This window comes from Phasianus colchicus, chromosome 20 (genome assembly GCF_987193195.1).
Source record: "Phasianus colchicus chromosome 20, bPhaCol1.hap1.1, whole genome shotgun sequence".
Taxonomy (NCBI): domain Eukaryota; kingdom Metazoa; phylum Chordata; class Aves; order Galliformes; family Phasianidae; genus Phasianus; species Phasianus colchicus.
This window is the reverse complement of record NC_143455.1, coordinates 2,140,382-2,163,933: the sequence shown is the minus strand read 5'-3', so window position 1 is coordinate 2,163,933 and position 23,552 is coordinate 2,140,382. Positions and strand designations below refer to the sequence as shown.

Below are 23,552 nucleotides of genomic sequence, written 5' to 3'. Positions count from 1 at the left end.
AGAGCTGAGAGTTGAATTCATCTCATAAAACCTTGTTTTTGCTCATAATGGAATCAAGGCAGAAATAAGAGGTGAAGTGGTGACCCTGCTGGAGTCATTAGCGATGCTGCCATTGACTGAAGTAAGGCTAGGAGCTCAGCCAAGGGCTTTCATTGTTTAATTTATGGTAACATATTAATTGAGTTGTATTAAAACAAGGTTTTGAAAAAAAGTTAATCTTTAGCTTCGTGATACCACTTACTCCATAAATATTGTACATGGCGTTACTAAAAGTTTACCTTTTTTGGGCAGGTTGGTAGAGGTAGAAGGCTTTAATTTATTTATATAATTTATGTGTTTGACTTTCAGGGAAGGATCTAAAGTATGCAGATGTCCTTATTTCTATAAATGAAGCGGACTTCATCCTAAATCTTCTAATTCTTCTAGAGTGCGTGGCAGCAGAGCTATCTAGCTTGGTATCCTGCAGGAAATATTTGGCATATTTGTGAGCTCCCAGGAGAGGAGAACGAGGATGATAACATCCATCAGTATTGCTTTTGAATGAGAGCTTGTATAAAGACCTCTAAAAATCACTATTAGATTTAAAGGCTTTTTAACAAAAGGAATGTATCACAAGCTTTTGACCTTCCTCTGCCCTGTGTATGCAGAGAAGTGATTAGTGGGCTCCTCAAGCTGCGTGCTGTCCTTCTGAAGGCTCACATCTGGGCTGTGCTTACTGTGCTATTTTCTTTGCACTAGGTGTTTCAGATCTGGTTCATCTTTAAAATTGAATACATTGCTTTTGAAATAGATTATTAAGCTCTAAAGTCCCAGCTAACTGTGTGTTTCCAAGCTCTATGACAATAAGAACAAATGGTATTGCTACAGAGTGTAAATGTATGTTTTGCTGTGCTTATTTCCTTCCGTTACCTGCTGGAATAGTTTATATTAATACAGCTTCACCACCACGATAAAGGGGAAGCTAGAAATAAAGCAAAACTGAGAAGTAAGCATGGGCATTTGAGGTTTACTTTTTCCTTATCAATCTTCATTATTATCTGTTACAGTTTTACAACTTTGTGTGACATCAGTCTGGATAGAAATGGAATTTTTTTTTCCCCTTTCTTTTAAATTCAACAGAACCCCACGTATTTCCCCTTGTGGCAGTCCCAAGGTGCACTCAGCTTCTGTGCTGTATTGATGATTTCTTGGCAGAAAGGGAACCTGGTTACCCATTAGCTAATTCTCAGAGCAGTCTTTGTAACCCGCTCTTCAGATTATACATCCCAAGGTTTTTTATATTCCATGCATCCAGCACAGCTGGTTTATTCAGTGAGTCCTGAGGGACTTCCCCATGTCTTCTAAATGTTTTTCAGTAGTCCAGTGCTAGTGATTTCTACGTGTTCTTATTGTGTTATTGTCCAATTGTATTCATTTTCTCATGATGAAGGCATGAGCAGTGGGTTGGCATTAGGAGGTGGCTGCCCCTGAGCTGCAGCTGCCACCACTGCAATCAGGTGCCCTGAGTGACCCTTGGCTGTGGCAGGCTGTGCTGGACATCCCCTCACATGGTGCAATGCTCTCAGCTAACACAGCTCTGCCAGCTCCAACAGGCAGGATGACCCCAGCATTCCCACCCAGCTCTTTCACTGCTCTTCCAGACTGGCTTTGCTCAGGCACTGGGCTGCTCCTGGCCCGCTGGTGGAGAAATGCTCATCCTCCTGTCCTACTATGACCTACCACGAGGTCATCTCTCCCAGCACAGTTGTTCTGTGTGGCTCCTGTAATGTCAGGGAAGTGGAGGGTAGACTGAATCCATTCCCTATGAAAACATGGGGTAATGTTGTCTGCATATGCAAAGTTACAATTTCAGCTGCTGTTCTGTCCCATTTTGTTGGGTGTCACATGAGGTAGGATGCTTCTGAGTTGCCTACCTGATCTGCTTTGGAGGTATCCAGTACCAAGAGAAGGACACACTGGCCACTAAACCAACATGGGCAGCTTGGTTAGGAAGGGGTTTATGGAGGCTGCAGAAGGATGCACTTGGGTCCCCCTAGGAAATTTAACAGTTTCCATTTAAAAACCTCAACTAAGAAACCTGCAGGCACACAGCAAGCATCCTTGTCATTCTCAGAGCTGGTTGAATTCTGAATGCTGAATGGGAACCACCATTCAATGGCAGAAGAACTTCAGCTCTTTCAATGCAGCACCATCTAACAAAATGCTTCTTAGTTTGTTATTCTTGAAATGCAAGCAAGTCGCACTTGAAATGCGATCTCTTTGCAGTGATTAACAGCCAGTTGCATCATTAAGGCAGACCTGGTAGTCTCTTTGAGTGGATTTATTTAAAATAATAAAAATCCATAGCATCATTTGTGTTTGCTGTGCTGTGGGCTTGGACAGAGCTCTGCCTGTACCATGTAGGCAGTTGAGTTTAGGATACCCCATATGGAAGTCTTCCAGTGAATTCTGACATTCTGCTTTCAATCTGTCTTAAAAATAATGTGTGTGTTAGCAACCTTTATTGATGGGAGCACCGTACTGCTCTGCACCAATCCATTTCTTAATGAATAGATGTAGCCCTGTGGCTACAAGTGTGTTTGAAGCCAGCTCAGAGACTGAGAGGAGCTGTGGAGAGTCTGAATGCTTGAAATGTGCCTTGCTGTATTTTGAAACATCTGGAGATGTTGAGAGTTTCCGTCAGTTTGGTAATTCTCATAACCAGGTCCTGGAATATGAGATACACTAAATGTTTAATAGTTTAAATGTATGTATTTGCAGTCCGGAAAAAAATCTGTCTCTGGGCAAAGAACAGGTCTGTTTCTCATTACTTACAGTACCATAGGAATTCAGGCATCTAGTCAGAAGCTTTTAATCAAACAAATGTTACATGTTGTATCAACATCCTAATGCTGAGGAGATCTTTAGGATGAAGGAGGTATTTTAAACAAATACTTTGCAGCTCCTTGCAACTCCAGGATTTTGGTTTTAGATGGTTACTGAAGTTCTGTTGCCGTAGTCTGAGCTGTAAATGGAATAAGTGGGGGTTGTCATTATCAAAGAATGGACAAACTGTTGAAAAATCAATTTTGAGGAAAATGTTTAAAATGTTTTGCAGAGGCGAATCTGGTGCCGGGAAGACTGAAAACACTAAGAAGGTTATTCAGTACCTTGCTCACGTTGCTTCCTCCCATAAAGGAAGAAAGGACCATAATATTCCTGTAAGTTGGGAAATCTTCTCTTTCTTTACTGTTCTACCAAATTCAATTGAAAATAAAATAATAAAATTAACTTTGATTAATGATGAGCTGTAATGTAATCCATGCAACTTTGATCAACTATTTTCTCTTTAGTGACTGAAACAAACAGCTAACGATGGCATTTCCATTTCATGTCAGCTATTTAACTTTCATGAGATAATAGGCTTTATGCAGGAATTACTATTAGAAATAGTATCAAAACTTTCTGATGCAGTAAATCTCAGTTTTCTAAAGATATTTCATTAGCATGAATGGTTCCTAGAGTGGACTTGTTTCCTACCAGATGCAGTTTTTAGTACTAGTATGTGTGAACTGGCTTTCATAGTATCATAGAATCACCAATGTTGGGAAAGTCCTCCAAGACCATCCAGTCCAACCATCCACCCACCACCAATATTTCCCACTAACCCACATCCCTCAGTGCAACACCTAAATGTTTCTTCAACACCTCCACGGATGGTGACTCCACCACCTCCTTGGGCAGCCCATTCCAGCACCTGGCCATTCCTTCAGAGAAGATATTTTTCCTAATATCCAGTCTGAACCACCTCTGTTGCCGTGTGAAGCTGTTCCCTGTCAATCCTATTGCTAGTTATACGTGAATGGGCTTAAATATCTATTACTATGAGCACTTGGAGCACTTTGCAGTGAAGTATTTATTTAACTTTACTGTAAGGAAAGTAGGTAGCTCTCATCTGTACTGGTGTGTGCATGCCTTTCTCCAGGAGTACCACAGGCATCTGTGGTGGTTGAAAGCTTTCAGGGTGCATTTTCCAGCTTAGTAGCACCTCCTGCTACTTCCCTAGTGCACAACACTATGCACTAGGATGCTCGGAGCTGTCAGTCTTCCTGTGTCAGGGCTTGAATTTCTGGAGAAACAGATACTGAGTTGGGATGAATTTATGAAGAAAGGAAAGCCAAGATTTGAAGGGAGAGAGGTAGAAAGAATACTTTGGAGATGGATTTGGAGAAATCTAGTTGAAAGTAGGGGGAAACTTGAATCTTCCCTCTTCTTGAAAGCAAATGACATGGCCCTGTGTGTTACTGCTTATTCAAATGGTTGCTGGTTTATTGCACAGAGCAAATCAATGTTAGGTTTTCTCAGAGCAGTTTGAATGGACTGCAGGTTGTCTCATCTGTCACAGGCCTTAAAGGGAAGTCTTTACAATGGATCATCAACAGTACTGGACAGGTGTTCATACATTACTTATTAGGGGTGTGTGTGGGTTTGCAGAAGGCTATTTAGGATGTTTTCCATAAGATGTGGTTTTCTACATGGGTTCTAGCTTATGGGTATTATTGGCTTTCCACTGAATAACCTTGAGCAGAACCTGCACCTTTTACTATTTCTGCATAAGTAAAATTGCCCACAACTTTCTGGGGGTAAGTGAATTATGCAGCCTGGATTTGTAACAGCTATTCTTAAATATGCTGTGATAGCTTAGGATGCCTCTGTTCAAAAGAGACTTCTGCAAGCCTCTTGCCAGCTGCTCTTTTGAGTGGGTCACACTTGTAAGTTAGATGAGGTTGCTCAAGACTCTGCTGAGCTGTTTTGAAAAGCTCAAGGGATGGGGATTACACAACCTCTATGGGAGCCCATTCCAGTGCCTGACCACTTGGAGCCTCATTTCTGATTGTATAAAAGAGATTGGATATTGGCCTCATTTGTTCTATGCTTCTACTTTGTGCCAGTATAGTTGCTAAAAGAAGCACCCCTTTGTCAGCATAACAATTCCTGTGGCCACTCACTGGCTTGGAAACTGATGCAGGCTCAGGCTGTGCTCTTAATGTCAGCCTGGCTTTAGCAGAGATGAATATTTGTATGAATTGAGGGGATTCAGGGAAAGGGGTAAGCTGGGGTGTGATGTGTCAGTGAAGGGAAGGGTGAGTTACTTTCTTTAAGGCAGTGTTGGCAAATTCAGCTTAAACCATAGTTCAACCATGAGTTTAATTTGCTCCTCCCCATGAGATCGTTTGGATTGGTGATGTTCATCCCCAGAGTTCTGAAGGTGGCTGTTGTGATTGGCTGCTTTGTGAATCATCATTGGCATGATGGAGACTGGGGAAGCTTTTATTTCTTACAAAACATAGTTTTACCTCCCCAAAAAGGAATAGGTCCCGAATGAAAGTTGTGCACTTCATTCACTGTTGTGTCTTATTAAGCACCAAATTAAGTATTTCTGAAACACACAGACTGTGTAACCAAAACAGTTTCAAAAATGAATTTCCCTTTCTGTAACAACTCATTTTTACTTACTGCAGACAACAGCCAACCTACACAACTAACACCCAAAAGTTTAGAAGTGTCAGAACTGGAGTTATATCCACAGCCCCAATTTGTTCCTGTTGACATGTTCATTGAAAACTGCAGAAGTACATTAGTGATCTGCAGTAGTGTTCTGTACAACACTTGTGTTCTCACAGAGGAGATGTTAATAGCCTTGTTAAATAGACTGTGAGGCAGGGATTTATTTTCATCCATCCTCACAAATTACTGACACGCTTATTAGTGAGATATCTGAGTTCTGCATGGTTTTTTTTATGAAGCACTTTGCACGCTGATGAAGGAGTAGTTATTTTCCCAGAGCTGTTCTAGGGTTACCTTCAGCCTGGCAGATAGACTTGTAAAGATGTTACAAAAACTCAGCTTCCAATTGGGCACCTCAGGTCTCACTGGAGTAACGCTTCGATTTCTACATCACCAGGTACATTCCTCAGGAGCACACATGAGAAGCAGCACGTAGAGCTGTGCCTGTCACCTGGAGCACAGCATGGCCGTGTTCGGTGCTCAGAACTTGGCTGTGATGCTTTTGCTTCCCAGTAAGGCTCTCCTCTGCCCCTGCAGTGGGTTGGGTGAGGTCCACCATGGAAGAGAAGCAGCATTAACTGGAACGTGGCTGAGCTAGATGATATCGAGTCTCTTATCTAGGAATGGAGTAGGCTTTCTAGAGACACATGAGGGAGGGAGCACTAAAAATGTGGGCTGAAGGTGGGGTGGCAATGAGCCTGGATCATTCCAAGTGAGCTTGGTTGGCTTCACAGGGCACGTGGGCTGCTGGGTTGGTGTGCAGCAAGGGAGGAGGCTGGAAAGTGTTTGTTGACAACTGAAAGCTTACAGCTTCACGTTCAACAGATTTGACCTCGAAAGACTGTGGGAGAGGGGGATGTTAAGAACTTTGCAAGTAAATCTGATTCATGGTTTATTCAGTTGCTAACTGTGCCATGTGAGGAGCAGCCTTGCAAAGAGTCACAGTGCTTTAACTCAGCTGTCTCAGCCTGGAGGTGACCCATTCTGTTATCTCCTGCTGTGCTCAGCTGCCTCTGGGCCAGGCACCTCCTTTGCTCTCAGTTATTTTTCTGGATGGTCAGGAGATGTGGAGATGACATATTTGAAATGAGAAGAAGAAAACAACGTTGGGCAACAGTTTAGAGTAGGGTGGGAAACTAGTGAGAGAGGGTTTTGAAAGATTGAGAAAGAAGACATGGACAAAAAGGAGAGTTCTGTTTGGATTTGTGACTCATCACTCACCAGTGTACTGGGGGTAGGAATAAGAAAAAAGAATGGAATGTGTTAATGTATGTGTTACAGAGCTGCTTTACTATGATTGTGTAGTGAGCCCTAATTCTAACTGCTGCATTCTGCTTTGATTTACAGACACCATGGGTTTAGTTTCTGCAAAATGTAGAAATAAAGTAGATTGCATACCCAGCTTTCCAAAGGAATGAAAAAAGTGCTGCTTACTGCCCAGGGATCACTGCTAACTTGCACATACTGCAGGCTGTGTGGGGCTGGGGAATGCTGCCTATGGGCAGATCTGGACCCTATTTGTGGTCAGGTATTTGTAATCAGCAGATAATGTAACACCAAGACTGAAAATAAGTAGCCGAGTTCTATTAATCACTACTTAACATCCATCACTACTGACTCCATTTCTACTCATCTGAACCAGAGCTGGATAGCGCCAGGATGAAAAGAATGCCTGTTTTCTTTCTTCACCCTGTAATCAATACAAGACCTCTATTTTCACTAAAATCCAGCTCTCGTGCTGATACTGCTGTAAGCCTCAGAAATAGCTATGATTACTTAGTTACCTGCATTGGCCTTTGAAAGTGAAATGCGAAGTTGTTTAATTTGTTTCATTAACTTCAGAAGAGATGTAATTGGTTTTGGAGTACAGGACCTTGGGTTGGCTGGCTCAGATGGAGGCTCCCCGTGATGAGGATTTCCCAGATGTGCTATAACTGCCCTAATTGAATGGGAGAAATTAAATGTCTGTCTGATGGTGCTCAGCCCTGTTCCTAGTGAGGGAGTGAGACCTGGAGAGAGCAGTGCAGTAAGCAGAATGCCTCTGTGTTGTGCCTGTCCTTTCCCACTGTTTGAGGACTGCTGGTCTTAGACTGCAACACTGAACCTTATTTTCAGATGCCAGAGTTGTTTTCCAAGCAGATATGATTGAGCTTTGCTGAATTCACACCGCTTATCTGAATGAGGTGAGGTTCTGGCAGCTGCTTTGAGGAACTCTATCCAAATCTGTTTTCTTGCACTGAGGCAGTTCTAGAGCTTCAAAATAACAGGCAAACAGTGGATACCAAGTATCTGACTTGGTGTGGAGATGTGTGTTGTACAGTATTTCTCCCCCTCAGGCTCTGTGCCGTGAAGCTTAAGTTTGGAAAGATGGAGTCATGAATATAATAACAAAACTGAAAACGTGTGCTTCTGCAGGAACTGTGCAGAGTTGAACTGAGGGGGTTTATTTTCCATTCATAGCCTCTTTCCTGGTAAAACTTGTAGGTATTTCAGTTTCTTAAGATTTTGCTGCTTTTGATGCTTGCTCTTGAGTGAAAGAAACAAACCTGGTGTTGGTTGGAGGGTCTGCATCTGTTTCTGGGCTGCACATCAAATATTTAACAAAACTTCACACATCTTAAGGATTGCTTTCCTCATAGGTTCTGCCATAACCTGCCTTATTCTTTAAGGAATAATGATCCTTTCATTCATACAAAACCACCTTGCAGGGACTGGGACTGTGGAGAAATAGTTAATTAGTATTATGGGTGTTTATTTGGCGGAACTGTGGAAAACAGAGCAAAACAAATCATGTCCTTGCCCTTTTCTGTTGCTGCTCAAGGTCCTTCTGTCATCTTGTATTGCATTTGAAATTAGTTCTTTACATAAGAACAGGTTTTAGCATTTTGTGCATGCAATAGCAAGTGAATAACTCCCTTTCTAAAATCAAATAGTTTGAAGTGAGTAGTATATGGTTAAACTAAACCTGCTGACGTGAATAATGTGGGATGTGACTTGCAGCTGGAATGCTTGCTTGCTAACATGTGCGTTTGTTTGTTTGCAACGAACAGCCCGAATCACCTAAACCCGTGAAACATCAGGCAAGTGTTTTTCTTTATGCTTTTAAAGTTACGTAGGTGACCTTCATCTCTATTTTCTGTCAATTTCCATTTATCTGCACAAGCTTTCCCCCATGTTCTATACAGCTAATAGTAATTTCAGTAACTATTTAAGTGGCTTTGTTGAGAGCATGGGCTGGTGAAGAGCTTACAGGCTCCTTAGCATTGCAGAGCACTGCTCCTCACACTGTGGGTGTCCCTGTCCTGGAGCACCTGAGTAACCTCCTCTTGAGCTGAGTTTCTCCAGGGTGCTGCATACTGAGTCAGTGTGCCATTAGGGAGAACAGCAGTTCTTCATGCTAAATAAAGGATGGGGGTCATTGGAGGTGGCAAAATACTTCTGGTTAACGTATGATTTTCCCTGAATGTTTTTATAGCTGCTCAGGTAACCTGGTCAAAACTTCAGTTCTCAGGTGTGTAGGGCTTGGTGTATCTGTTTGACTCCAGAAGTGGAGCATCCCCATGGCTCACCAAACTAGGTGGTGTGAGTACCATGGTACTTGCCCAACTGAGTTAGTGCTGTGAGTCCCAGCTGCTGTCATCTCGGGCTGGTTGGAGCTGCAGGCTCATGCTGCCCTGCCCTGTCCTGGCCAGCAGCCACCCCACTCCAACTCAACCTTGCCCATGCTGTGCAGCATTGCTTCTGAGCATCAAGAGGAGAATAAGATGGAAGCTGAGGGTAAGACTGTGGGAAGAAGAGCTTGTTCCCACATATCATGCAAGATGCATGCTCCGGTCTCTAACCTGAGGTGGTAAGTGATGCCTCTTTGTCACGGGCATGAGCTTTTTAAACAAGGAGAATGCTTTGCAGTGGCTCTGTGTGATACAGACGAGGCCTGGTAACTCAGGAAACTGCCATGAGTTAAGTTAGCTGGTTGCATTCTCCCCCTGTTTTCTGAAAGCTGACCGTAGTGCATCTTAACTCCCTGTGGGGAAGGGGGGAGGGAGCTTTGGTTTATTGGAGGCAGCAGGAAGCCACACGGACAGCGGTGGTGCCTTTGCCAGTGTGTGGTAACTCCTCAAACCTCTGTAACCCAATCATGTGTCGGAGCCCCGTGGTCTCATTTTCAGAAGTTACAGACATTCTTCATATTTAACCTGATCCTTCCTTCATCTAAACCTCAGACAAATCAAAGTTGTGGGCTTTTTCTTTTTACTGAAGAATTTCCTTCTTCCAGAAATAAAGCATTGAGTTAACTCTCCTTTAGCTTAGACTCAGCGTGCAGTTGAACTGAATTATTTGTTGGCAGACATTTGAAATGTATCGGTGGAAACATGCTAATCCAGAAGTGTTGATATTGCATAAACCATAATCATTAACATCTCTGTTTCGATGTCATTTTGAACTACAGAGTGGACCCCTGTTGTATGTGAGTAGCATGTAGCTCCCTGCTCCCCAGTCTTCACAACAACCCGAGCCACTGGGATGCTGGTGTTTCTGAAACTGAGACAACAATCCGTCCTTATCTTAACGTTGTCCTGCATGATGTATTGCATGACTTCACTTTTTCCACAATTTCAATACTGCTTTTTCCAAGTTCTGGTTAGATGCCTATGCTGGAGATATGCCTGTAGACCAAACTTAAACTCTTTCCAAAGCACTGAGTGCTTCCTCAGAAAGGTTTTTAACTCTAAAGCAATCTATCTACAAAATGAAAACCACTAAATCCAGTTTAAAATGTTCTACCACCGTTCTTTTCAGCAGCTATTCTGCACTGTGCGAGGTTTGCACATAGCAATGGCCGTGGAAAGTCCACGTGTGAAGGACAGCAGCAGAGCTGGCCGGGCTGCAGTCACTGCTTCTCACCTCTCTGATGGCACTGCTGAGTGCTTCCTTCAAACCCCCTGCGATAATCATAAAAATGCACTACAAAACTTACTGCATTCTGCTGGAGAATGCCAGTAGGATGATATCATGTGTTGCAGGGGTTCCTGTGCACAAGGCTGAATCAGTGCTGTGGTGCACACAAGCACTTAAAAGCATGGTCAAAGCATTCTGGAGTGCAGAGCTTTCAGGCAGCACAGCAATGCTCTGTAGAAAAGCCCAATTTTGAAGTCAGTGTGCTTTCTTTTCCAGAATAGATAGAATTTGAAATGTAAGCTGTGACATGCTTGCTGCGTTTAATATACGTAGTGTGGTTTGTTTCAAGCTGTGTGCAGCATGGTAAGCAAGCTTTTCATTTTTATTTGGTGTCTGAACAGGAGCTGCAGTGTGGTTGGGAGAGGGGATGGGAGGAATGGTGTCAGCAAATGCTTTTTCCTGTCTGACACCTCTGTGTAGGAATCTCTTAAGACTATGAACTGCTTATGTCCATACAGCAGCTATAACAGTGATCTTATTTCCTTCAAACTGCACATTTTATTGATTTAAAAGTACTCCTAAGGGCTGTGATGTTGTCAGCCCCAGCTGTGGTTCATTGGCACTGTGGCCCAAGTGTGGTCAGGGCTGGGATGCATGCATTTAGTTTTTCTCAGTTCCTTTGGAGTTCATAGAATATGTAGCCCCAAAGGAATGTTTGGATGTAACCAAGTTCTGAGCAGATAACATGAGGTCCTGTTAGAAGGCAAACAGCCATTTGTTTCCAGAAGGACTTGAAATATAATTGAGTATTAAAAATGAAAGTCTCAGGTGTTAACTTGTAAAATTCCTGTGTGACAATCTGCCTTGTGGAGGTCTAAAGGGGCTGAAGTTTCCATTCCAAAATGCTCAGTGTGGGGCATGTATTCATCTATGCTATAAACAATTGGAAAAAGCAGGTTTATGAACACAAACTTCAGTTTTTGAAACTACATTCCAGAGAGATACAGCTTCACTTGTAATTTTTTAAACTATCTTTTAGAGCAGGAAAACAATGTCATACTTTCCTCTGTGCATCCGTGCCTCTTGGGCTTGTGGAAGCAGCACAGACTTCTTTTGTTAGCAGAGCTCCTCGTGGGCAGCAATTGTAAAAGCTCTTGTGCAATTTCCTTAAGATAAGTGCTTTGATTTCTACATCCATTGGCTTGAGCTGAAGGAAGCACTTAAAAAATATGCATTAAAGATTCCTTGCAATTTTGGCTGAATTGGGCAGTTTGAAAATGATCTTTGCACTTGGTGTTACTCAGTTCCCACTGTGCCGCTGTGACACACTTTTAGGTGCATTCAGGTCAGAGATGTTACAGTGACATGAATGTGTGACTGATGGGAAATGAGCACTTCACCGACTTCAAATTCAGTGTGGAAAATGAACATGCTGTCGAATAACTAAAGAATGAAAAATCTTTAATTAGTTTTTTTCCTCTCAGGCATTTCAAGTCTGTGCCTAATTTCATCAGCCCTAGATGTGAATTTTTGTTTTCCATCTTCAATGATTTGCAACATCCATTGAGTCCTATTCAGTCCCCCCTGTGTGTGTGTTAAACGAGCACAGAGCACGTTCTTCACTGGATGGAAGAGACTGCAGTGAGGGGAGGGCTGATAACCTCCTCCTGAAGATGGTACCACTGCCACCACCTGGGTAAAGAGACTGTGAGGAAGAAGCAGGATGTAGGAAGCTTTCACCACGTGCACTGTGTTCATGTCCATGTGCTGTTCTGTTTGTGTGGCTTTTAGGGGGAGCTGGAGCGTCAGCTTCTTCAGGCAAATCCCATTCTGGAATCCTTCGGGAACGCGAAGACGGTGAAGAACGACAACTCCTCCCGCTTTGTGAGTTCTTCCCTTTTCTGTTGGAGTCTGTAAATCCACATGGCTGCTTGTGCAGAAATTCCTCTTTAGAAGTTCAGCTGGTACCAGGAGAGTTTCTTTCCTCGGTGACCTCAGGTTCTGTTATCATGCCTTCTGAATTGTGCTGGAGTCACTGAGGATGCATCTTCATTGGCTTTTGCCAAAACTTGGTTTAATTTTACCCAGTTTGTAGTGTCCACTGTCCTTGAACTGCCAGTGGTACTCGTAGTGTAACAAATACATCTGTGCCATGGAGCTGAACTATGACTTGCATGCACACATCACTGCTGAATGATGATAAAACACCTCTGGGATTTGGCTGAGCATGTTGCCTTCCTAACAGTAGCTGTTGATTGGTTTAGGGAGAATATCCTCAGCTTAAGGAAAAATAAGGCACCAAGCTTACATATAAAAACTGTTCTAAATTTCAATGCCCTTTTGACTGCTTTACTGAAGGGAAGCCAGGAAGATAGCATGGCTTACATTTGAGAGCAGAGCACTGTTGTAGCTGGGTGAGTTTGGGTGGGTTGGTGCCTTCTGCTTCACTGGTGGGTGACTTCTTTTCATGTGTTCCTTTGAAGCCATTGGTGGAATTTGGGGTGAAAAAGCTGTCTCCTGTTTTCAGGGGAAAAGTCATTTATAGTGCAACGTTAAAACTGTGTGGGAGGCATTAAATCTTTTCTCTCGCAAGAACTGAACTAAAATTTACAGAACAAATGAAAGATTTTTGGCTGCCTTGATCTTTCAGCGGCTGCCTGGATTTATTTGTATAAAATCAGCTCAAGCGATAAGGGCTCTGGAGAGTTGCATGACTGAATCCTTTCGTGTTAGCAGTCAAGAAGGCAGAGCAGAGTACTACAGAAATTTAACTTTTTGATAACTTTATAGCCACGTTGTTTGCAGTACTGGCTGACGCTCATATATGTTTGATAGGATTTATAATATCAACAGGTTTCACTGCCCAGTAATTCTTTGTTCTGTTGCTTGAATCCATCAAACACTGCACTAACTTAACAAAGATACTTTTTTTTCATGAAGATGTTAGCATCTGCTCTGTATTATGTTGAAGTCTGCACTGCCATCGTGAACATAATCGCTCAGATGGCTCCAGCTCTCTTTTTATAAAGGAACAAGTTTAATGCACTCCAGATGGTGTCGTCTTTATGTTAAAAAAAGAAAAAAAAAAAAAAACAACCACTCATCAAATCTTTAGCAACAGGCATTTCAAAATCCGACTTGAAAAATGTGTCCTCCCACAAAGTGGGAACTGCTGTTGTTCAGCACACATGGGCCTGATGGTCTCAGTCAGGCTGTTCCTGATGATCCAGATAATACTGAAATGAGGCTCGTGTCAAGGCATTTTCTTTTTCCCTCTCCTTGACAAAATGCAGTGTTCTTCTATATTTCAGGAAATAACTTCTGGAGGTTGCATTGGATGGGAAAGTGGTCTTCGTTGGGTTCATATTCCAGCACTGCTTTCCCTCTTATGTGGTTTTCAAGAAGCTGTGTACTTCAGTGCTATAACGACGGTGTAAACAGAATTTGTTTGTTAGAGACAGTCGTGGTGGTCATCCTGCTGATGAGTTAAAGATTTCACAGCAAGATTTGCCTGAGCTACAGGGCATGTTAACATCTCACTTCATGGGAGATAAGCTAATAAGTGGCCCATCTAGTACAGATTTCAATGGAGATGAATGTCAAGGCTGAGAGCGTGTGGGTCTCCTCCTCTGTGCTGTCTGCCTGCACTGCCTCCCACTTAGTTTCATTCATAGAAAGGGGACTGGCATCAGAAGTTAAATAACCTCTAAGCATGAAACGGAGCAAAGCAGTTGCTAATTATGCCAGAAAAAGCTACTGACTAGACATGATGTAGTGCTTCATGTTTGCTTTCACATGAAACATGGCAAATTCAAGCCGTGTCCTTCTGAGAAGGATTTGTGTCATTGATTTGTGTGTGAAGCTGTCAGCCGGCACTGCTGACACACGGTGCTGACACACACTCCATCTAGCCAACGGGCTGTATTTCAGCAAAATGCCAGTTCCCCCATTGTAACAGTTACAAACGTAGCCTTCTGGACTTATTACTGCACAAAAAATTAAGTGCTTTACTTGAAGTTAAGCCTAGAGTATTCTCAGAAACCTGAATTCTAGTGCTGCTCCATGACAGGATGCTTGAAAACATGCCCCTTTCTTTCCAGCAGCACTGACTTCCCAACCACACTGCTGGTTAAGCAGTAGGGGCGAGCACTGAAGCTAATTCATAGTATTCCAGCAGTTTTAAGAGAGCTTTCAGAACTCTGCACTACAGGCTGTAGAAAGTAAGGCTTCAGCTGGTTTTTTGTCTCTTTCGATCCCTGATGTGGCTGGGTGAGAAGCATGCTCAGCCTTGTGTGCAAGTCTCTGACATGAGTGGGCTTAATCAGAAAAGTTGAGAAGCTGAGGGTGTTCTGGTAAGTTGTAATTATTTGAATGACTTTGGTAATGTGTGCAGGTATTGTAATAGTGCAGCGTGGCAATACATTCCAAGGACATCAACTACAGCAGGCCATCACTAGAATACATCTATTCTCCAAGCTTGTAGAGTAGAATTTTTAATGTGGAAATCAGGGGTATGTTCCCTGAGCTAAACAGATCTGCCAGACATGAATTCTTTAACATACCAATAACAATAACCTGCCAGACCTGAGGTTTGTGAAGACTTGGATGCTGCATATCAGCAAACTTTCAGAAATCTGTCTCTTTTCACAAGAGATTAATAGGTGACTCTTTGCAGCTATCATCCAAAGATGCACTTAGGTGGCTGTTAGTAAATTGCCATGATGCTCCCTGTGCTCCAGAGCCTGTTCCTATGTAGATAAGGCTACAGACATTGGATGTGATGAAAACAGAGATCTTGCTGTGGTTGCTGAGTATTCCCACTGGTTTCTTCACATGTTTGCAACCAAGGCAATACTTAAAGTTCATGCTTTAGAAACTTATAAGTATGGCAGCAGTACTTTAGAAGTGGTCCATCTCCAAGCCAGAGGCAGTAGGGAACATTTGTGGCTGAGTGACAGACCAGCCTGGGCTACTGATGTGGCTTTGAACTGTTTTAATTTGGTTGAACTCTGATACCTGGTGTAATGCTGTTGCTCACAGCCACCTTCCCAAGGTCCAGTGTGTGTGTGGGAAGTGTGATCTGTATCACAGAATCATTAAGGGTGAAGAAAGATTTCTAAGATCATCACATCCAAGTGTAAGCCCATCACCGTCACTCCCAGTAAGCCATGTCCCTCAGTGCCATGTCCCTCAGTGCCATGTCCCTCAGTGCCATGTCCCTCAGTGCCATGTCCCTCAGTGCCATGTCCCTCAGTGCCATGCCTGTATGGCTCCTGAGCACAGCCAGGGATGGTGACTGCACTGCCTCCCTGGGCAGCCTGTGCCAAAGCCTGACCACTCTTCCAGAAAAAAATGTTTACCAATATCCAGCCTGAACCTCCCCTGGCACAAACTGAAGCCATTTCCTCTCATCCCATCATTCTTACCTGAGAGAAGAGGGCTCCTGCTGCACCACAACCTCCTGTCATGGAGGTGTAAGGGAGCAATAAGGTCACAGCCAGGCGGATCACCTGGTCACAGAAGGAGATGAGGTTGGTCAGACAGGACCTGCCCTTCATCAACCCCCGTTGGCTGGGCCTGATCCCCTGGTCAACCTGCACGTGCTGTGTGATCGTACCTATGATAGAATCACTCAGCTTAGAAAACCTTACACATCATCAAGTCCAACTATGACCTAACCATATAACTGTAGCTAACAACCCACCACGTCCCTGAGCACCACATTCAAATGGTTCTTAAACACATCCAGGGATGGTGACTCAACCACCTCCCTGTGCAGCCCATTCCAGTGCTTAACAACCCTTTCTATGAAGAAGTTTGTCCTGATATCCAACCTAAACTTCCCTGGCTCAACTTGAGGCCACTTCCTCTCATCCTGTCACCAGTGGGAACAGACCAGCCCTGCTCTGCTGGAAGCACCTTTCAGGTACTGGAAGAGAGCAATAAGGTCTCCCCTCAGCCTCCTTTTCCCCAGACTGAACAGCCCCAGTTCCCTCAGTCTCTCCTCACAGGCCATGTTCTCCAAGCCCTTCCCCAGCCTTGTTGCCCTGCTTTGGACCTGCTCCAGCACTCCATGTCCTTTCTGTGCTGAGGTGCCCAAAACTGAATGCAGAACTCGAGGTGAGGCCTCACCAGTGCTGAGCACAGGGGCAGGATGACTTCCCCAGTCCTGCTCACCACTCCATTCCTCATCCAAACCAGGATGCCATTGGCCTTCTTGGCCACCTGGGCACACTGCTGGCTCATATTCAACCAACTGTCCATCAGTACACCAGATGGTCTGTCCCTTTGTGGAGAAAAGGAGAAGTACACTGAAGAAAGGAGTCTGTTCTTTCTTTACAGCTGCTAGGGAAGAGAGAGCATGGAGGGAGATAGCAAGCACTCTAGTTGTGGAAAAAGAGGAGTTGTGATGGTTGAGGTGGGCAGATAAAGCCTGCGTGGGTACCTGAAGATGCTGCTGTTCTGTGGGGATGGGTACATTTAGGATAGCAGTGCTGAGATTTTGTCCCTTAAGGAGTTTTGTCAATGGGAGAACCCGAGCTTCTCTCTTAAAAAAGTCTTTCATAAGTCTGCCTTGTACTAAAATCTTAGTGCTTTAGCATTCAGAAAGTGTTTGTGTGCACAGTAACATGTTTCAAGTGATGAGTGCACTGAATGGAAAAGATTTCATTTTGCCTTGTGTGAAGTGCCTGTTATCCAGTGTGCAAGTGGCATTGTTTTCAGATAGTTGTCATAATCCCAAAGTAAGTACTTAACAAAAATATCTTTTCTCTACAGGGCAAGTTCATTAGGATTAACTTTGATGTTACTGGTTATATTGTTGGGGCCAACATTGAGACATGTATCCTACTTACTGTCATATCAGCATTAGAATGCATTGGAATGCAGTGAAAGGTTACCCGATTTCTACAGTCATTCGACCATGTCCATCTCTTCCTTTGTTTCAAAATAACTGATCAAGTATCACAGTCAGCATGCTTCCTTATGCCTAGAAACCGTATATCCCAGCGTTTAATGCTCTGAAATCTGCTGGATTTTCTGGCCAGCCTTAAAAGCAGGGTATGTGAAAGTTTAAATAAGTTATTTCGAGTATTCTCACTCTGTGACAGTTGTGGAGGAATGCACTGCTAATTGAAACAGCTCACAAGCACTGTGCCCAGTGCTCCCTGCCCTCAGCAGCTGTCTGCCAGGAAGGAGCTCAGCAACAGGCCTGGCACTGCAGGTGTCGTTGTACCAGGTCACCTCCTGGTGTCCCAGGCCTTCTGGATACCAGGCTGGGCCCAGTAACACAAGACCTCCTAGCAATTAGTACTGAAGCCTAGTTCAGCTTTAGCTTTAAGGCCCGTTTTTATTTATGACTGCATAAAAACAAGTGAGAACACTTATACTAAAAGCCTTTCTCAAGTTGTTTTGTTTATGCTAAGGATGTGTATGTAAACTTCTTTAGCCTGTTTAGACTATTTTGGGGGAAATAGCAGCAGGATGGTCATAAAATTATGAAATCAAAAGCTTTGGTCAGCAATACCCTGTGAATGTTATTCATAAACAGTGATACAACTCAGCTTTCATTCTGTGCCTACAAGTTAACTGCTTCATGTGAAGTGCAATGTGTGTTTGCTATTGCCACAAAATATGATTTCCCAGTAACGCTGGGAAAGACCTACAGTTAGTTATTGAAAATACAGTTTAATGCTGAGTGATTTTCTTTCTCAGTTCAATATTTAGCACAGCAGTGATGGCAGCTGCTGCTTTTATGAAAATGCAGGTAACCGTTTTGCCTGGAGCTGAGGACAGGAGGACTTTGTCTTAGGGAGTTTTTTTCTTGCCTTTGTGTCAGATATTTCAAGTGAGATATCCCACGTTTGTTTTACAGTATGGAACATCAAAATGTGAAAGCTTTAACATAGCAGCTTGTGGCAGCTTGTTAGAAGTTACCTGCTGCACAAATTTGAAGTGTTTAACGGCAATGGAGAATATCTTATGAAAATGCTCTCTTATGAAATTAATAGAAGTGCTGAATGCACTTCAGCTGAAGTACTTCAGAGTTCAGCAGCTGCTGGGTTTTTGTCCTTAGAGTAGCACTGACATCCTCAGAGAGGAATGACTGAAGAAGGCTGACCAGCTCCCCTCTCACTTAGGCTCCAGTTGATCCATTACAGTGGTTGTCAGCTGCATGCAGCACGGAGATGCAAGCACCATTCAAGAAATGAGTTTGCTGCAATTAAATGTGAGCTTCTATCTGAATTTGAAACCTCTCATTGAGAGTTACTGAAAGTTTGTGTTGGGTTTAGTCCTGTCATTACTATTAAAGTCCCTTTTGCTCCTTATATAATTACATAACCTGCTTTGAAAGAGTTCTGTTTGCACAGGATGTTTTTTTACCAAAAAATGTAGAAGCTCCTTGACTAGCTGTGATCAGACTTGTTGGAGAAGTCTCGTGCTGTTCGCCAAGCTAAAGACGAGAGGACATTTCATATCTTCTACCAGCTGCTGGCTGGAGCAGGAGAGCACCTCAAGTGTAAGTGAAGATTCCCACTGTTTGATCCTGTTTCTTCTGCATCCTGAGTTTGTTTTTTTGTTAACACAATAGTGCTTGAGCTATTGTTTGGTCTGGAAACTGAATTTTGAAAGAAGAGGAAAGGAAAAGACCAGGTGGCTTTATTTTGAAATAACTTCTGTGTTTTGTCAAGTATGCTGTCAAGCAACAAGCAGATGACTGCTCCATGGCAAAGTCCGCTTTGGGCAGGGTGGTGGCTTCGGTCTCCGGCCAGGATTCACTGGAGTGAAACTGCAGCACTTCTCGCTGATTAATAATGAATCCTGCTGGCAGTGACGGCCAGACCCATTCCAGGCAGCTCCTTCTAACTGGGGAGAACAGCAGCCATTTTGCAAAAATATAACGAAACCCCGAGGCTTTCTCCACCCTTTGCAGTACTACGTTGGTCATCTTTTTCTTTGGTACCCGGGAATTCCTGCTAGGCTGTGAGAAATGAGGCTGTATGAAAGTACAGACTTCTGAGAATTGATCCACTCCTTCTGTATGAGAAAAATTTGCGTTTGACATTTTTGATGTGGTTATCATCAATACTAAGCTCCACTTCTGCCAGTATCTGTTCCTTTTCAATAGAGATGCTTGTTTTAGGATACTTTAAATGGGAATTCATCATTATGGTAGACCTGAGTAAGGTAATGTTCTTTTTACAGGCATAATGCATTACAGAGCTAGTGTAGGCTGCTACAGATAGAAATTCTGGGATTCCTGCTTCTGCTTTTAGAGTACACTCATGTTTAGAGTTTTAAGAATAATGAATTACTAAGATAGTATGATGACTTGCAGTCATATCTGAGGAACTTTGTTTTTTTGTAAAGCATGGGTTATATCTCTAGTGAAAGCAGAGTGCAAGTGGGTGTGAATAGCAGTTATTTAGCTTGTTCTTCTCTTCTCCTTCTCCCCAATACAGCTGACTTGCTGCTTGAAGGATTTAACAATTACAGATTTTTATCCAATGGCTACATCCCCATTCCTGGGCAACAAGACAAGGATAACTTTCAGGAGACAATGGAAGCAATGCATATCATGGGCTTTTCACACGATGAGATCTTGTGTAAGTTAAACCTCTTGCATTTTTGAAGTGTACTTTTTTCTTGTGCACACACTCACTACATTAGAGTCACCTAATTTAACATTGCTTCAGTATCTTGACAGCCTGCAGCAAGTATTTGCTGAACATAAGCTTACAGCTGAGTGAAAACCATTTGCCTAAAAAGTGTAGTGCAAGCTTCATTTCCTTTTTGAACTTGTACTTCAACTTTGGAAGGAAAGTGTCTTAAGTAAGAGAAGAAAAAATTGTGAAGCTGAGCCCTTTTCAATAAACTGGTTTGTATGTCTTTGTTAACACAGCAATGCTGAAAGTGGTGTCTTCAGTGCTACAGTTTGGAAATATTTCCTTTAAGAAGGAGAGAAATACTGATCAAGCTTCTATGCCAGAGAACACTGGTAAGTGGATTGCAGTTGTTTGGCTTCCATTAACTTGAACTGGGGCTTTCTTCCTATCATTTGTTAGTACATATCTCTTGAAAATACAGAACAGTCTTCTGAGCTTCCTTGTTGAAGTTTTGTGCCAAAAAGAGGCCATGATAGTGATGGTGGTAGCCAAGAGGCAATTAGTAAAATTCTCTTCCATTTTTGTAATACAGACAAATTTAGGTATCCATCAACAGAATTTATGTTGTTTGCATTGCTTTTAAACTTTGGGTAAGTATTTCAGTTCTAGTCTTGTTTATTGCTATCTACAAAGATTTAAGCACTAGGAGAAAGTGCGTGCTTAAATCGAGTTGTTTTCTTTGGTTCTTGACAGCAGTTTTCTTGCCAATGATAAGAACCCTTGAGCCAAGCACAACTTCCATAGTGAAATGGTGGAACATAAGAATGCTTTGTTTGAGAAAATCTGGTTTCTAAAGTGGTGTGGTAGTGTGACTAAAAATGAATTTCTCATTTAGTACCTTCAATGTAACGCAATCAGCATTTTCAGGAATTCTTCCTCCACTAAGCTGCTGAAATGGTTTTCAGATTTTTAACTTAGTGCTTAAATTTTGGCCTTCTAAAAGCTGTGATGGAAAGTCAACTTTGAGAGCTGCCTTCAATGCACAGAGCAGGAAGAATAATTCACAAGACCTGCTGCAAACACACAACTCAAATTCTCGTCCATCTTGTTTCATAATTGCCCTAATTTGCTGTGCCTGCATGTTGCTTGTGGTGTCCAAAACTTTTGTCATTTCCCAGCAGTGGCCTTCTGCCCAAAGTGTTCCAGCAGGCAGGTATGGATTAAAGCTTGGTAATCATTGACTCGACATTTGGCTGGCAGTTTGCATTTGGGGTTTTTCAGGGAAAAAAAGAAGGTTGGGTGTGGGATTGGTTTTTGGGCTGAGGCAACTCAATGGAGGTTTTTTTTCCATTAAAAAAAAATGGAATATACAAAAGAAATAAATGTTTCTTACTTCCTGACCATCTTCACTTTTGCCTTATTACTATCAATTTTGGACATTATATCCAATATTGTACTTAAGAATTTTGATATATTTATACTGTTGAGCAGTTGTAACACTGGATATAAAATTCTGAATTTAAAAGACAAAATGCTGAGAAGCTCAACTCACAGTTGAAGCATCTTGCTTTTGTCTTGCATTTAAAAAGTGCTGTGTTGGTCTACTTGGTGATTTTTACCACGTCTTTTTGAAGGCACTTTCTGAATCTGATCTTTACCTGCTTGTCATCTGCATTGTCACATCTCACTGATGGGCTTCCTTTGTGCACTGCAGAGAATTGATGGTGCTACGTTTAGGTGTGTCTTGAAAAGGTTGGGAAGACAATTGTGTGGGTGGTGAAGCAACTTGCATTTAGGGAAAAAAAAGTGGAAAATTTTACCCAGTGTCATTGTCAGTGTCATTGATAAAGGTGATAAATAGTGCTGATCTACTTGTCAGTGGGTTTCCACCTGGATGTCAAGCAGTTGACTGCAATGCTTTGAGTTCAACCCTCCTGCCTATTCCTTGTCCACCAAGTGAACTATGCATCATTTCCACGCCTCTCCACGTTAGGGACAGGGATGTCGTGCAGCACAGCATCAAACGTTGCACAAATCCAGGTAGATCCATACCCCTTATCTTCCAGTGCCATAACACCACTATGGAACACCAGCAGATCTCAGACATGATTTCCCTTAAGGAAGCAGTGTTGGCTGTCACCAATATGGCTTCTCTCAGGGCATGTCATACCTGACAAATGTCCACGCACGCAGCTAAAGTGAAGGCAGTGCTGTTTGTGGTGCCACGTGAATTTCACCATAGTTGTGCCGGTATTAATTTGTCACATAGGGGCAGGCAGAATCTTTTGAAAGAAGCAGTGTTTTGAATGCCACTTAAAGAAAAATATAGAGGAAGCTTTTGTGTGTTGGTATCAAGATCAACTTTTTAATGAGGATTTATAAAAACAGCTCTTTTTATGTCTACAATAAATCAATGAGCTGACGGATTAGAAAGCTGAGGGTTTGAAATAACTTTCTGGACAGGGTGTGGAGGGCTCCCTGCTGAAGGGCAGCACTTACCCAGGCCTAAAAATATCTGCAGTGTCAACTTCATTTTTAGAAATCTGGAATCATAAGCACCTAACCTGTTGGAAAGGTTATTTGGAAAAAGGATTGATGCGACAAAAATATGTACTGATGGCGTGAGTAATGCATAATGTCAAATAACAAGCATGACATCAGGAGTTTTTGCTGTCTAAAAGTGAGCTGCTGTTTGCATTAACCTCAGTTCAAAACACGAGCGTGTAATACGTTGTACAATGTGTTTGATACAGACTGTAATACAAACATGCATAGCTTTGTGCTGACACCTGTCTAAACTGAAGAAGAGGTTTATAGGTGACCTTTAATAAGATGGAGCTGACATGTGACATCATGCTGTTTCTGGTTTTTGTTTCTGGAGGTGAAAGTGTTTCCACTAAAGACACGAAGATGTGTCTATAGGCAGTGGTCTGCTGCAATTTCTTGAGATCTAGCATTTTTCACATTTCCTTAAGGGAAGTCAGTGGGGTCCTTCTGTAGCCACTTGTATCAGCTTTTTAAGTCCTGCGGACATGGGCTTTGCAGTCGGGTAGGTCTGTCCCCAAAAGAAGTGCATCTCCCTGACAACTACTTTGAACAGCTGTTCAGTTTTTAAGTCAGCTCATTGAATGCCTTTATTCAGTAGCTTGCTTCACCCATGTTGCTGGCTGCTGTGCAGGACTTAAGTGCTTACATTTATTACTTTTCTATCCAGTCGCACAGAAACTCTGCCATCTACTGGGAATGAATGTTATGGAATTCACCCGGGCCATTCTGACACCACGCATCAAGGTTGGCAGAGACTATGTTCAGAAAGCCCAGACCAAAGAACAAGTAAGTTTGGGTATTGAAAATTAAGTGACAGAGTACCCCATCCTGATTAGCTTTTAATAAAGAAAGTCAAGGTTAAAAGTGTACTGCCTCCAAATTTAAATTTAGTTTTCATTAAATGTTGTTACGTGGTAGAAGTCTGTAGGAGAGTATGAGGAAAATCTTCCTTTT

At 42.6% G+C, this 23,552-nt stretch overlaps 1 protein-coding gene across 3 annotated transcripts in view; it reads left to right on the top strand.

The window, feature by feature from the left end:
- The window catches only part of MYH10 (myosin heavy chain 10), a 93,520-nt gene that overhangs the window by 39,507 nt on the left and 30,461 nt on the right, over window positions 1–23,552 (top strand). The window contains exons 5-12 of one of the 3 annotated variants that reach the window (XM_031599205.2): window positions 3,098–3,200; window positions 8,598–8,627; window positions 12,238–12,330; window positions 17,224–17,287; window positions 18,866–18,964; window positions 19,908–20,051; window positions 20,348–20,443; window positions 23,266–23,384. In XM_031599205.2, the coding sequence (XP_031455065.1) occupies window positions 3,098–3,200; window positions 8,598–8,627; window positions 12,238–12,330; window positions 17,224–17,287; window positions 18,866–18,964; window positions 19,908–20,051; window positions 20,348–20,443; window positions 23,266–23,384 (748 nt within the window). Of the gene's footprint in view, window positions 1–3,097; window positions 3,201–8,597; window positions 8,628–10,658; window positions 10,810–12,237; window positions 12,331–17,223; window positions 17,288–18,865; window positions 18,965–19,907; window positions 20,052–20,347; window positions 20,444–23,265; window positions 23,385–23,552 lie in introns of those variants that run through there. The other 2 variants (XM_031599203.2, XM_031599204.2) reach the window with 2 other exon arrangements.